This window comes from Taudactylus pleione, unplaced genomic scaffold (genome assembly GCF_031769625.1).
Source record: "Taudactylus pleione unplaced genomic scaffold, aTauple2 ptg001420l, whole genome shotgun sequence".
Lineage (NCBI taxonomy): Eukaryota > Metazoa > Chordata > Amphibia > Anura > Myobatrachidae > Taudactylus > Taudactylus pleione.
In genome coordinates this window covers 61,102-76,867 of record NW_028285819.1, presented here as the reverse complement: position 1 = coordinate 76,867, position 15,766 = coordinate 61,102, and the positions used below count along the sequence as shown (strand labels likewise).

General features: G+C 47.1%; 1 protein-coding gene across 4 annotated transcripts in view; it reads left to right on the top strand.

The window, feature by feature from the left end:
* LOC148442687 (uncharacterized) overlaps positions 1–15,766 on the top strand; it is a 53,461-nt gene that overhangs the window by 19,305 nt on the left and 18,390 nt on the right. For all 4 annotated transcript variants that reach the window (XM_088463615.1, XM_088463614.1, XM_088463613.1 and 1 more), the window contains one exon: positions 4,447–4,592. In XM_088463615.1, the coding sequence (XP_088319741.1) occupies positions 4,463–4,592 (130 nt within the window). In that variant the 5' untranslated portion in view covers positions 4,447–4,462. The remainder of the gene's footprint in view (positions 1–4,446; positions 4,593–15,766) is intronic.

Genomic DNA, 15,766 nt, shown 5'->3' with positions numbered 1-15,766 from the left:
ACTCACTGACACATTTCCCAGGTCACCCAGCAGGTGCACAGGTGTATTCATTACTCACTGACATATTTCCCAGGTCACACAGCAGGAGCACAGGTGTAATCATTACTCACTGACACATTTCCCAGGTCACACAGCAGGAGCACAGGTGTAATCATTACTCACTGACACATTTCCCAGGTCACACAGCAGGAGCACAGGTGTAATCATTACTCACTGACACATTTCCCAGGTCACCCAGCAGGTGCACAGGTGTATTCATTACTCACTGACACATTTCCCAGGTCACCCTGCAGGTGCACAGGTGCAATCATTACTCACTGACACATTTCCCAGGTCACCCAGCAGGTGCACAGGTGTAATCATTACTCACTGACACATTTCCCATGTCACCCAGCAGGTGCACAGGTGCAATCATTACTCACTGACACATTTCCCAGGTCACACAGCAGGAGCACAGGTGTATTCATTGCTCACTGACACATTTCCCAGGTCACCAAGCAGGAGCACAGGTGTAGTCATTACTCACTGACACATGTACCAGGTCACCCAGCAGGTGCACAGGTGTATTCATTACTCACTGACACATTTCCCAGGTCACCAAGCAGGAGCACAGGTGTAATCATTACTCACTGACACATGTACCAGGTCACCCAGCAGGTGCACAGGTGTATTCGTTACTCACTGACACATGTACCAGGTCACCCAGCAGGTGCACATGTGTATTCGTTACTCACTGACACATTTCCCAGCAGGTGCATAGGTGTACTAATTACATTAGACACATTTTAAAAGATTCACAGGTGGAGCTAATTATTTCACTTGCGATCCTGTGAGGAGACCTGGAAAACATGCACTGTTTGGGGTCCTGAGGACTGAGTTTAAGAACCTGTGCTAAAGAGGAAGAGCAGACAGACAAGGGAGAGACAGAGGGGAGAGATAGTGAGCGAGGACCATAGAGCGGTGGGTTAGGATGAGAGCTTACACTCTATAGGGCAGACAGACAGGGGTGACACAGAGGGGAGAGACAGCAAGTGAGGAGTATATAGCGGTGGAACAGGATGAGAGTTTACACTCTATAGGGGAGGGGCAGACAGACAGGAGTGACACAGAGGGGAGAGACAGCGAGTGAGGAGCATAGAGCGGTAGATCAGGATGAGAGCTTACACTCTATAGGGGAGGGGAAGACAGACAGGGGTGACAGAGGGGAGAGACAGTGAGCGAGGAGCATAGAGCGGTGGGTCAGGATGAGAGCATACACTCTATAGGACAGACAAACAGGGGAGACACAGAGGGGAGAGACAGTGAGGAGCATAGAGCGGTGGGTCAGGATGAGAGCATACACTCTATAGGACAGACAAACAGGGGAGACACAGAGGGGAGAGACAGTGAGCTAGAAGCATAGAGCGGTGGGTTAAGATGAGAGCTTACACTCTATAGGGGAGAGGCAGACCGACAGGGGAGACACAGAGAGGAGAGACAGTGAGTAAGGAGCATAGAGCGGAGTACTAGAATGACAGCTTCCACTCTATTGGGGAGGGACAGACAAACAGGGGTGACACAGAGGGGAGAGACAGTGAGTGAGGAGCATAGAGTGGTGGGTTAGGATGAGAGATTACACACTATAGGGGAGGGGCAGACAGACAGGGGTGACACAGAGGGGAGAGACAGTGTGTGAGGAGCATAGAGCGATAGGTTAGGATGAGAGCTTACACTATAGGGGAGGAGCAGACAGACAGGGGTGACACAGAGGGGAGAGACAGCGAGTGCGGAGCATAGAGCGGTAGGTTAGGATGAGAGCTTACATTCTATAGGGGAGGGGCAGACAGACAGGGGAGACACAGGGGGAGACAGTGAGTGAGGAGCATAGAATAGTGGGATAGGATGAGAGCTTACACTATAGGGGAGGGGAAGACAGACAGGGGAGACGCAGAGGGGAGAGACAGTGAGTGAGGAGCATAAAACAGTGGGTTAGGATGAGATCTTACACTCTATTGGGGGAGGGGCAGACAGACAGGGGAGACACAGATGGGAGAGACAGTGAGTAAGGAGCATAGAATGGTGGGTTAGGATGAGCATACACTATAGGGGAGAAGCAGACAGACAGGAGTGACACACAGGGGGAGACAGTGAGTGAGGAGCATAGAGCAGTAGGTTAGGATGAGAGCTTACATTCTATAGGGGAGGGGCAGTCAGACAGGGGAGACACAGGGGGAGACAGTGAGTGAGGAGCATAGAACGGTGGGTTAGGATGAGATCTTACACTATTGGGGAGGGGCAGTCAGACAGGGGAGATACAGGGGGAGTCAGTGAGTGAGAAGCATAAAACAGTGGGTTAGGATGAGATCTTACACTCTATTGGGGAGTGGCAGACAGACAGAGGTGACAGAGTGAGCAGCATAGAGCGGTAGGTTAGGATGAGAGCTTACATTCTATAGGGGAGGGGAAGACAGACAGGGGTGACACAGAGGGGAGAGACAGTGAGTGAGGAGCATAGAGCGGTGGGTTAGGATGAGAGATTACACACTATAGGGGAGGGGCAGACAGACAGGGGTGACACAGAGGGGAGAGACAGTGTGTGAGGAGCATAGAGCGATAGGTTAGGATGAGAGCTTACACTATAGGGGAGGAGCAGACAGGAGTGACACAGAGGGGAGAGACAGCGAGTGCGGAGCATAGAGCGGTAGGTTAGGATGAGAGCTTACATTCTATAGGGGAGGGGCAGACAGACAGGGGAGACACAGGGGGAGACAGTGAGTGAGGAGCATAGAATAGTGGGATAGGATGAGAGCTTACACTATAGGGGAGGGGAAGACAGACAGGGGAGACGCAGAGGGGAGAGACAGTGAGTGAGGAGCATAAAACAGTGGGTTAGGATGAGATCTTACACTCTATTGGGGGAGGGGCAGACAGACAGGGGAGACACAGATGGGAGAGACAGTGAGTAAGGAGCATAGAGCGGTGGGTTAGGATGAGCATACACTCTATAGGGGAGGGGAAGACAGACAGGGGTGACACAGAGGGGAGAGACAGTGAGTGAGGAGCATAGAGCGGTGGGTTAGGATGAGCATACACTATAGGGGAGAAGCAGACAGACAGGAGTGACACACAGGGGGAGACAGTGAGTGAGGAGCATAGAGCAGTAGGTTAGGATGAGAGCTTACATTCTATAGGGGAGGGGCAGTCAGACAGGGGAGACACAGGGGGAGACAGTGAGTGAGGAGCATAGAATGGTGGGTTAGGATGAGATCTTACACTATTGGGGAGGGGCAGTCAGACAGGGGAGATACAGGGGGAGTCAGTGAGTGAGGAGCATAAAACAGTGGGTTAGGATGAGATCTTACACTCTATTGGGGAGTGGCAGACAGACAGGGGTGACACAGAGTAAGGAGCATAGAGCAGTAGGTTAGGATGAGAGCTTACATTCTATAGCGGAGGGGCAGTCAGACAGGGGAGACACAGGGGGATACAGCGAGTGAGGAGCATAGAACAGTAGGTTAGGATGAGAGCTTACATTCTATAGGGGAGGGGCAGTCAGCAGGGGAGACACAGGGGGAGACAGTGAGTGAGGTGCATAGAACAGTAGGTTAGGATGAGAGCTTACATTCTATAGGGGAGGAGCAGTCAGACAGGGGAGACACAGGGGGAGACAGTGAGTGAGGAGCATAGAACAGTGGGATAGGCTGAGCGCTTACATTGTATAGGGGAGGGGCAGTCAGACAGGGGAGACACAGGGGGAGACAGTGAGTGAGGAGCATAGAACAGTAGGTTAGGATGAGAGCTTACATTCTATAGGGGAGGGGCAGTCAGACAGGGGAGACACAGGGGGAGACAGTGAGTGAGGAGCATAGAACAGTGGGATAGGCTGAGCGCTTACATTGTATAGGGGAGGGGCAGTCAGACAGGGGAGACACAGGGGGAGACAGTGAGTGAGGAGCATAGAACAGTAGGTTAGGATGAGAGCTTACATTCTATAGGGGAGGGGCAGTCAGACAGGGGAGACACAGGGGGAGACAGTGAGTGAGGAGCATAGAGCGGTGGGATAGGATGAGAGCTTACACTCTATAGGGGAGGGGGAGACACAGAGGGGAGACAGTGAGTGAGGAGCATAGAGCGGTGGGATAGGATGAGAGATTACACTCTATAGGGGAGGGGCAGACAGCCAGGGGTGACACAGAGGGGGAGAGACAGTGAGTGAGGAGCATAGAGCGGTGGGTTAGGAGTTGAGGAAAACCAAGCGCACATGCGACTGGTGCATGGCTGAGTATGTGTGAGATGGCTTCTGCTCAGCACACAGGCGGAAATACACTACTTTAATAGGTTGGCTTTGTGGAACATACACGTCTAATGTGGCATCAGTTCCCGTGTGTCCAGCTGAAAAATGCAGCATAAAGTTCCATTTAGCTGATGTCTACATAGATTCCTATCACTGACACGGTTTCTTCCCAGATTCCCATCTGCAGACATGAAATCTCCACTGCCCGAGGTGAGAGCCACCAGTTCTGAGGAGGAAGAGAGGCACAAGGAAAGGGAGACTGAGAAAGAGCCCAGTATCAAACATCAGATGCGGATGGAGAAGGATTCCGGGTATTCAGGTACATGCCTACCCACATACCTCATACTATTCCTCATACGTGTACTAAAATGCGTCATGTTGAGACTTCTCTAAGAATAAAGCACCACACACAGTATGAAGAGGTCATTCTAATTTTCTCTGTTTTATGCCATCAACTAAACATCACTGTGAGACAGACAGGAACACATTACAGATGATAACTGTATCCTACCCAAATACTATCTACATACAAGATTTAATTTAGATGGCGTGGACAAACACTATCACGATAACTAGCACCTTCCTACACTACCACGTCATAATTTCCTATCTCTAATCATCCACTACTAACATCTACACTATCACCCTCATCATCTCTTATCTCTAATCATCCACTACTAACATCTAAACTATCACACTCATCATCTCCTATCTCTAATCATCCACTACTAACATCTACACTATCACCCTCATCATCTCCTATCCCTAATCCCCCACTACTAACATCTACACTATCATCCCTCATCATCTCCTATCTCTAATCATCCACTACTAACATCTACACTATCATCCCTCATCATCTCCTATCTCTAATCATCCACTACTAACATCTACACAATCGCCCTCATCATCTCCTATCCCTAATCCCCCACTACTAACATCTACACTATCATCCCTCATCATCTCCTATCCCTAAACCCCCACTACTAACATCTACACTATCATCCCTCATCATTTCCTATCTCTAATCATCCACTACTAACATCTACACTATCACCCTCATCATCTCTTATCTCTAATCATCCACTACTAACATCTAAACTATCACCCTCATCATCTCCTATTCCTAATCCCCCACTACTAACATCTACACTATCACCCTCATCATCTCCTATCTCTAATCCCCCACTACTAACATCTACACTATCACCCTCATCATCTCTTATCTCTAATCATCCACTACCAACATTTACACTATCACTCTCATCATCTCCTATCTCTAATCATCCACTACTAACATCTACACTATCACTCTCATCATCTCCTATCCCTAATCCCCCACTACTAACATCTACACTATCATCCCTCATCATCTCCTATCCCTAATCCCCCACTAAGAACATCTACACTATCCTCCTCATCATCTCCTATCCCTAATCCCCCACTACTAACATCCACACTATCACCCTCGTCATCTCTTATCTCTAATCATCCACTACTAACATCTACACTATCGCCCTCATCATCTCCTATCCCTAATCCCCCACTACTAACATCTACACTATCACCCTCATCATCTCCTATCTCTAACCATCCACTACTAACATCTACACTATCACCCTCATCATCTCCTATCCCTAATCCCCCACTACTAACATCTACACTATCATCCCTCATCATCTCCTATCCCTAATCCCCCACTACTAACATCTACACTATCATCCCTCATCATTTCCTATCTCTAATCATCCACTACTAACATCTACACTATCACCCTCATCATCTCCTATTTTTAATCCACCACTACTAACATAATACCACCCTCATCATCTCCTATCTCTAATCCCCCCACTAAGAACATCTACACTATCCTCCTCATCATCTCCTATCTCTAATCCTCCACTAACATCATCTACACTATCTCCCTCGTCATCTCCTATCTCTAATCCTCCACTAACATCATCTACACTATCTCCCTCGTCATGTCCTATCTCTAATCATCCACTACAAACATATACACAATCACGCTCATCATCTCCTATCTCTAATCCTCCACTACTAACATCTACACTATCACCCTCATCATCTATCTCTAATCATCCACTAACATCTACACTACCACCCTCATCATCTCCTATCGATAATCATCCACTAACATCTACACTACCACCCTCATCATCTCCTATCTCTGATCATCCACTACTAACATCTACACTATCACCCTCATCATCTCATATCTCTAATCATCCACTAATAACATCTACACTATCACCCTCATCATCTCTTATCTATAATACTAACATCTACAGTCACCCTCATCATCTCTTATCTATAATACTAACATCTACACTACCACCCTCAACATCTCCTATCTCTAATCATCCACTACTAACATCTACACCATCACCCTCATCATCTATCTCTAATCCTCCACTACCAACATCTACATTACCACCCTCATCATCTCCTATCTCTAATCCCCCACTAATAACATCTACACTACCACCCTCATCATCTCCTATCTCTAATCCCCCACTAATAACATACTACCACCCTCATCATCTCCTATCTCTAATCACCCACTACTAACATCTACACTATCACCCTCATCATCTCCTATCTCTAATCCCCACTAATAACATCTACACTACCACCCTCATCATCTCCTATCTCTAATCCCCCACTAATAACATCTACACTACCACCCTCATCATCTCCTATCTCTAATCCCCCACTAATAACATCTACACTATCACCCTAATCATCTCCTATCTCTAATCACCCACTACTAACATCTACACTATCGCCCTCATCTTCTCCTATCTCTAATCATCCACTAACATCTACACTATCACCCTCATCATCTCTTATCTATAATACTAACATCTACATTACCACCCTCATCATCTCTTATCTCTAATCCACCACTAACAGCATCTACACTACCACTCTCATCATCTGTCTCTAATTCTACGCTAGTAAAGAAGAGGCTCTTAGCCTTCTAGCTGTGCTGTTCTCCTGTGGTGCCTTTATACAGGTTTTTGCAGTTGCTTTGCACAGTGCCCATACTGAGGGGTTTGCGACCGGTGCCATCGCCAAGAGTGTTAAATGTTTTCGGGGCAGCAAAAAGCGCAGAAGCACCCTTCCACAGTCCTGTTTTTTCATTTTGTGGAAGTGGGCAATGTGTCCCAGATGACGTAGAAAAAGTTATTGCTGAAACTTTTCTCTGCTTTAGTTGTCTCTGAATATTGTCTTGAGTTTTCCAGAGTCTTGATCTCTGCATTTAATTTAAAAAAAACAGAAGAGTATTTTGGAATCTCTGGTAACCCAGTTACTTATATTTTTTAGGGTAATATTTGTTACATTTGATATTTCTTCTTCAAGCCATAGTGGACACAGACACAAACCATGGGCATAGGCTGGACTACAGGAGTCTGGGCAACAACTAGTTAAGCTTTTTCTCTCAGCAGCCCCAGCTCCTCCTCCCCTATACCCCAAAGGCAGGCCAGTTTAGTTTGGTGCCCTGCAGGAGCGCAGACACTGTTTCTAGAGACTGCTGTAAGCAGGTCTAGGCTTTTCTTTTCATTTACTTTTATATGTATGAGTGGGCAGTGCTAGGCGTCCTATAGGATGCCCGCACTGCCGCTCAGAGCCGGCCCTAGCCAATTTGGTGCACTAGGCAAGATTTTGGCTGGTGCCCCCTATCAGATAATCCCACCACCAATCTTATGCCGGGTACACACTAGAATATATGTCGTCCGATCTGGCCGGATCAGACGACATATCGGTGTGTACCTGCTATGTCGCTGACATATCGTCTAGTGTGTACCTGGCAGAAGTGTTTATACGTGGACGCCAAAAGATATATCTAATCCAGAGATTCCCAAAAGGGAGAAAGGGACTCACCAATCTGTAGATAAATGATGCCAGTAAGTTTAATGTCCACAAGACTGCATGAAAAGCATTACAACATCTCGGACCCTCCAGGACCCACTGTCAAGCGGACATCTGTACAACAGTTTTATGATAGAAAAACAAACAACAGGCAGCCACATATACAATACACACGTCGTCTCCCAGGCTCCTACATATATACCCCCCAGTTACTCATCAAAAGAGCTGCGCTGCACTGATGACATCACTTCCGGTCACCACGAAACAAACATCTAATTGCAGAAACCTCATCAGGGCGCAATCTAAGGCCAAGCATGTGTATCCCACGCACATAGTCAAGAGACAAGGCAGCACAAAGGTTCACAGCAAATCTACCATCAAAAATCAACATCGGCTTACCGCTCATGTGCACCAGAGGGGAACGCATACCAATGGAGCCTGTGCCGGGCTTCAAAATGTACACTACGAGCACTCCATGGACATTGAACAGCCAGGAATACCCGGGGTCCATTAATGAATGCATTAAAGCACTACTGGCATATAAATATGTACATATTGTGATATCTTGGGGGTAATTAGCTCGGCAGAGGGTAGATTGGTTGCAGTGTTTAGGTGCTTAATGAGGGTCCACACACAGCTTTCAAGTAAATAAATGATGCTTTACTTTCCAGCATGGAAAGTCTGGAAACAGAAAATAATAAACAACCTAGCCCCTATTTACGACATCTAACTTTTTGAACCCTCTCTATAAGGGTGCAGCTAATCTGCCAATAAAGTCTCTCACAGTCTCTGTGCCTTCCCTGTATCCTCCAGGTATACAGTAGGTCCTGGCCTCCTCAGCCTGCAGCCCTGCTGCTTCAAATGTCACACAGTCTGAGAGGTTTATGGTCCCCCCTTGCCTCCTGCAAGGTCCAGACACAGGCCTCCTGGCCCTCAATGGCTCGCTTAGCTTCACTGGGCTCTCTGGCTGCCACAGTCCCACATAGACTGTCTCCAACAGCAGCCTGACTGGTATGCCTCCTCGTCAGCCCACACCTGAGTTCTCTCCACAAGGCAGCAATCAGGCGTCTTCCCACAATGCTTTTCTACTCTGTGTGGGCGGATCTGTCCTGCCCCACACAGAATCTGCTGCTCACCAGCACCACCTCTGGTGATAATGGCACATATCCCCCTCCCCAGCTTGAAACCCCTGGGTTCAGCTACATGGGACGAGGCATTCACATTGCAAAGTCCCTCTTCATTATTCTCAGAACCATCCACCGGATCCAAGATCATCCCGACTCTGGTCATTTCTGGGGGTCACATCCTCCAAGTTCCGGAGGTAATTTTTCTCCTTACTTTTTTTCTAACTTTATGGTACCAATGGTGGTACTTGCTTTCAATATGCTCACCCTTGGGTACTGCAACAGGCATTAAGAACTTGAAGTAATTTTTTCTAAAGCGACATACTTCACCTTTACTCTTGCCACTTAAACCTATTAAAGCCACATCTTTTGGCCCACTTCTACTTGTCACATCTTTAATCTTCAGCCTTAAAGCCCTGTATTGGCTACTGGCATACTTCACTGATGGCCCTTTGAAAGAAGAGGAGCTATCAGCATCTTGAGAGTCATCAGCATCATAAATTCTGGACCTTGGCTTTATGTCAACAGACAACGTACTGGCACTATCACCCTCAGATTCCGGACTCCCGTGTCCACATAGGATGCTTGAATATTTACTCCATTGATCCACATAATTAATCTCACGGCTTTGATAGCTATCTGCCACTTCATTAAGGCATAGATCTCTTGGATTTTCTTGTGCTCCCGATTTTTGAGCCTTGAAAATATAATGAACTTCCACATGTTCCACCAGCACAGGTTGAAGTTTACTTTACTTTCCACAGAGGTCTTTATTATCCAATTCACTTTAGCTGAACGTTTTGCTTCAAGCTTTGTAGTTGAGACCACTTCACTTCCTCACAGATAAATTCAGCTGTATTGCAAGTTTTATCCTGGTTGCATGATGGCATTACTTCATATACACAAGAATTACTCTTCACAAGACTGTTACCATTAACTGCCTGTAAGGTTCTTGTGACCGGATGCCTTTCGTCTAGGCCGGCCATGGTCACGGGTTAGCGCTTTTGGACTCCCACTCACCGTCAGTGACCGCCTGTCACTGACTCCGCCCACTGTGCCGTGGGTGTTTACTGAAGCTGCCACCACCAAGCTCCTTTCAGCTGCGCTTGGAACCGCTTTTTACGTATAATCAGGCTCCTACCACCGGCACCTGAAACCGCTCTTGCTGCGTATGCTTGACGCACTGCGGCCACACCTCCTGGTTAGTGTTAGCTGGTATCTCCTTGGCCCCTCGCAATGGACCAAGCTCTGCACAGAAGCTGACCGAGGGCTTGAGCTTTGGAGACACTTGGGCTCACTCCAGAACAGCCGGAGAACGGAATAGCGTTTGGCGCAATTCTGTTAGGCACAGGATGCAAATGCGTAGAGGCAAAAAGGTGTTTATTGCTCAACAGTCTTGAAAAATACTCCTCCTTCGGGGTGAAGGGATTTGCACCATACAGTTGATACCACAGCTGGCATTCACAAAGGATCCACAAAGAAGATATACAACATACAGGGCTCACAGGCCCTCTTTTTATATCATTCTTACACACAATATCACAGGGGGTTAAATCCGCCCTGTGGCCCTGATTCAGAGCCGGACGCTCTGACAGATCGCTCGCTCTGAATCAGGGCCATCCCTCTGAATTTTCGAGTGGCCTCCTGGCCGCTCGCATAGCTGTGAGTGACCACCCACAACTATAGCGAGCGGCCAGGAAGATGGTCAAGACCATCACGACCATTGGGCTTGCGACGAGACCCTTGTGGTAGGGTCTCGTTGCCGTAAGCCCAAGAGTGCTTTCGGCTCTAACAGAGCCAAAAGCACTCCCACTGACATCACTTGTGATGTCAGTGGGGCCGGCCCTAGACGGTAGGCTTTCCCATGGGAATGCCTCCATCTGGGCAGCCACGCCCCTGGCCCGCCCACCAAAGGGGGCGTGCTGTCATTCAACATCGACAGCACGCCCCCTTTGTAGCGAGACCCGGAGCGACGGCTTGCCCATCGCTATCCGGGTCTCGCACATGCGCACTGGGCCAACATCAACGCGCATGCACACTGGGCCAACATCGACGCGCTCGCAAGCGGGTCTGAATCAGGTCCTGTGTTCCTCTCAACCAATCATGCGGTCTCACAAAATATAAATAACCACGTATAACATTTTACTATCTAATCTACCACCCAAACTTAAACACAAACTGTTTTACCATACACAGTATAACTGTCCTAAAATGTTGATATAACATTACACAGGAAATAGTAAATGACATTCATCCTTCCCAATAGAAGTATCTATCAGTTTGGCATTTCCAACCTTAACACATTCAGGTTTTAGAAAGTGACATCCAAAAGGGGCTTCTTAAAAACAAATTGTATTTTCAAAGGAAGTTCTGTAACTGAAGGGTTTGGCCATATGACACCTTCACACAGAAACCTTCCAGCCAGGTCTAATCTGGATGCACTTCAAAGAAAGCTTTGTTACACAAAGGGTCTGACCACTACCATAGGTCAGGATAATTAACATATCACTTCCTATGTCAGGAGTGTAATCCCCAGTACAATAATATACTCTTAAACCATATAGTGCATAGCCTATTAAATATACTTTGCTTCATGCACTAATGCATTGCAGATCAGCTGCAGTGCATTACAGCAATACATACATACTTTAATACAGTTTATTATAAACCATGTGCAGTATGCTTTTACACTGTGTCCTCACTGGGACCGTAACTGTTTCAGCGCTAGTCGCAGTGGCTCCCAGCGTGCAGCCACACTCTACCTACACTCCCCCAGTGCAGCCACACTCTACCTACACTCCACAAGTGCAGCCACACTCTACCCACACTCCCCCAGTGCAGCCACACTCTGCCTACACTCCCCCAGTGCAGCCACACTCTACCCACACTCCCCCAGAGCAGCCACACTCTACCCACACTCCCCCAGTGCAGCCACACTCTACCCACACTCCCCCAGTGCAGCCACACTCTACCCACACTCCCCCAGTGCAGCCACACTCTACCCACACTCCCCCAGTGCAGCCACACTCTACCTACACTCCCCCAGTGCAGCCGCACTGTACCCACACTCCCCCAGTGCAGCCGCACTCTACCCACACTCCCCCAGTGCAGCCACACTCTACCTACACTCCCCCAGTGCAGCCACACTCTACCTACACTCCCCCAGTGCAGCCGCACTCTACCCGCACTCCCCCAATGCAGCCACACTCTACCCACACTCCCCCAGTGCAGCCACACTCTACCTACACTCCCCAAGTGCAGCTACACTCTACCTACACTCCCCCAGTGCAGCCACACTCTACCCACACTCCCCCAGTGCAGCCACACTCTACCCACACTCCCCCAGTGCAGTGGGTTCTGGCCGCGACATGTAAAACATTAAAAAGCACACTTATTAACCCTCAGCGCGTAGCGCAGAGTACACATTTACAATGGGCGCGTGGCGCCTTTTGTCCTTTTAAAAATGGCGGCACAACATGGGTGTTAACCCCTTCAGTGCCGTGGCTGCCATTATAGACGTTGGGCCCGGCCTCCGGCCACAGTTCTGTTTTCCACTGCAAAAATGCATGACTTGGGCACATTCACATCACTGTGCTCATATAGTGACATCAGAGTCTCATCTTTGGGAGCCGTCAACATACCTGTAGACTTTTGTACATACTGTACCTTTGCCTCACGGGTTATGCGATCACCATCTGTATACGTTATTTCTTTATCACCAATTTCAGACACGGTTTTGCCACCTGGACCTGTGCCCCTTTGGGAGGACTTCACACCCTCAGCCATTACTGTAAGCTGAAAGTCACTGCAAGGAATCTCATCCACTTTCCAAGATGGACCTTTAGGGAATTTCCCAACTCCAAAACTTCTGTCCCTTCTTGTACACTGGTATCATTAATGAGGACATCTCTATGGTCACATTGTTGCTGAAAGACATCATTCTGGAACATCTTACTTAGTTCCCGCGGTTCACTGTTTGTCCGCTGCTCATCACACAAGACACTCTGCACCGGTATCATATCACTCTGCGTGCCAGCCTTTTCAGGATCAACTTGAACCAGTTGCTGCTTGTGGTTATGTACTTCTGCCACACGGGGTTCAGCAAAGACATCGGCCGCCATTTTAGGTCCAGAATCCAATTTCAGAAGGTTATTTAACTTCTTTCCCTCTGATTTTCCCACTACCGTGTGGAACATTTTCTAAGACGCAGACAGCTGTTCTTCCAGATGGGCAATTTTCACCATGGCGCTTTCCAACTTGCTCTCGGATTTGCCAAGATTGCTCTCCACAACTTAATGTTCAGCAAGTCTCAACTTTTGTACATATTTCAGACTCTGCATGTTTAATTCACTCTGCACCTCCAGTTCTTTGGTAATCCTCTCCACTTGGAATCTTTGCAACTGGTTCTGTGTACTTCTCAAGGTTCTCACTCTGTTCTTGCAACTTCCAAGTCCTGCCATGGGCAAGGTTAAGCTCTCTCTCCACAGATTCACTTTGCTTGGCGGCTTTATGTAGACTTTCCTCCAGGAATACATTTCTTTCCGACATTCTGAAAATGCTCTAGCTGCAGCTAAATTGGAGTGGAGAGTTTGTACTTGCTCCTTACAGCTGACTTTAAGACGGATCATCTCCATCTCTTTTCCTTCTCGGTCAGTTTCCCACTGAACGCGAGTCTGCAGCATCTGGAGATACTTCTCTTTTAGTTTTCCGCCAAAGAATTTTTCTCCAATTCACAATCTTTAAGCTTTACTTGAGTGGACACAATTAAAGAGTCTTTGTCTTTTAACACCAGAGTCAGATCCACCACTTTCACTTGTGTGCGCTCTGCATCACTCTGATGTGTCTGGACACATTTTTTCAAATCGTCTACTTCCTGCTGAAGAACCACACACTTTGCTGTACTTCAACAACATCCTGCTCTAATACATCATTCTCATACTTTGTAACACATTGGATCATTTTAGCCTCCTCAAGGCATTCAGACATAACCGCTAATTTGAGGTCTGTCTCTTTAAGAACTTCCAAGTTGTTTTTCTTCTTCTTGCACCAATGCTATCTTCAAAGACGACAACTCACTCTGTAACGTCTTTTCAATTTGCGCATGCAAAAGCTTCTCTTTTGTAGACTTGTCCTGCAAGTCACTTATCTGGTCACAATAGCGCATAAGTGTTTCACGCCAAATGTCACACAGAGAGTCAACTTTTCCCATGCTGATATAGTCCTCTCCTAGTGGACCTTGCACCATACACTAACAACACACACTGACATCTTTATTCTGCTTTTTAAATGTCTCTTTCAATGGAATAACACTGTTCACCCCATCAATTTGAAAGGATTCACCACAGAGGATTTCAAACAGCTTTAAATCCCTTCCATGTACCCGACTTTCTTCACAATCAGACTGTAAACTCCAGCCCGGGTTTTCCATTTCTCTAGACTGAGAATGAAACTTTGTAACAAGAATTCTGCCTTTAGAACTTTTCTTTTTATTTCCCATGATTCTTGGCACAAAGTAGCACAGGGAGTTGTTTTTGTTTACACTGTATCACACTTTGGCCCTCATTCAGCTCCGTCGTGCGCATGCTCAGTGCAGACCATCGACCCACTTGCGAGCGGACAGCCGCTCGCGAGTGGGTCTGAATCAGGCCCTTTGTCTTCAAAAGTATTTTCAACACAGCAAAACATTTTTCTTCATGTGGCACTACAATTACCAGCATGTATCAAACAATCTCAATAGCCTTTCAATAGGAACCTCTGCTACCACACCTTGACTTAATGAGCATGAGCAATTCACCAGAATAAACCACACAATTTCTTTTAACCCTTCCTATGCTGAGGAAGTGCACATTTCTCTTCACAGACAATATACTTGCACTTTTCATTTTTGCAAAACACTTGAATACTGTACTCCTGTTTCTGGCAAACTTTGCCTCTCCCATAAGCAAACAATTCTCCAGCAACTTGTGTAACACTTATTTCTCTTCCTTGGAAGATGTACACTTGCAGACTATTTTTTCGTTTATTATTATCCTTTATTTATATGGCAACACAAAGGTTCCGCAGCGCCTTACACAGTACATAAATGAGCACACAGGAAAAACAGTTAATAGTAATACAAAACAATGCAGGACAAGGACAAGGTTATAAACTCAGCTGCAAAACACAAGCAGCAGGACATGAGCAACCAGGTGGTAGGTGCCATTGTGGGGAGTTAGGAGTAAATAATACTATAAGTAGGGGGAGGAGAAGTACGTGAGGATGAGGGCCCTGCTCGTGAGAGCTTACATTCTAAAGGGGAAGGGCAGACAGACAGGGGCGACACAGAGGGGTAGATAGTGAAGGAGCATGGAGCAGTGGGTTAGGATATGAGCTGCGGAATGTGTGTGTATAAGACGACCTGATGTTATGTAAAAATTAAGTCCTTCATACATCTATCTCTATGACAGAAAATAGATTGTTTGTGTTATTTACATGA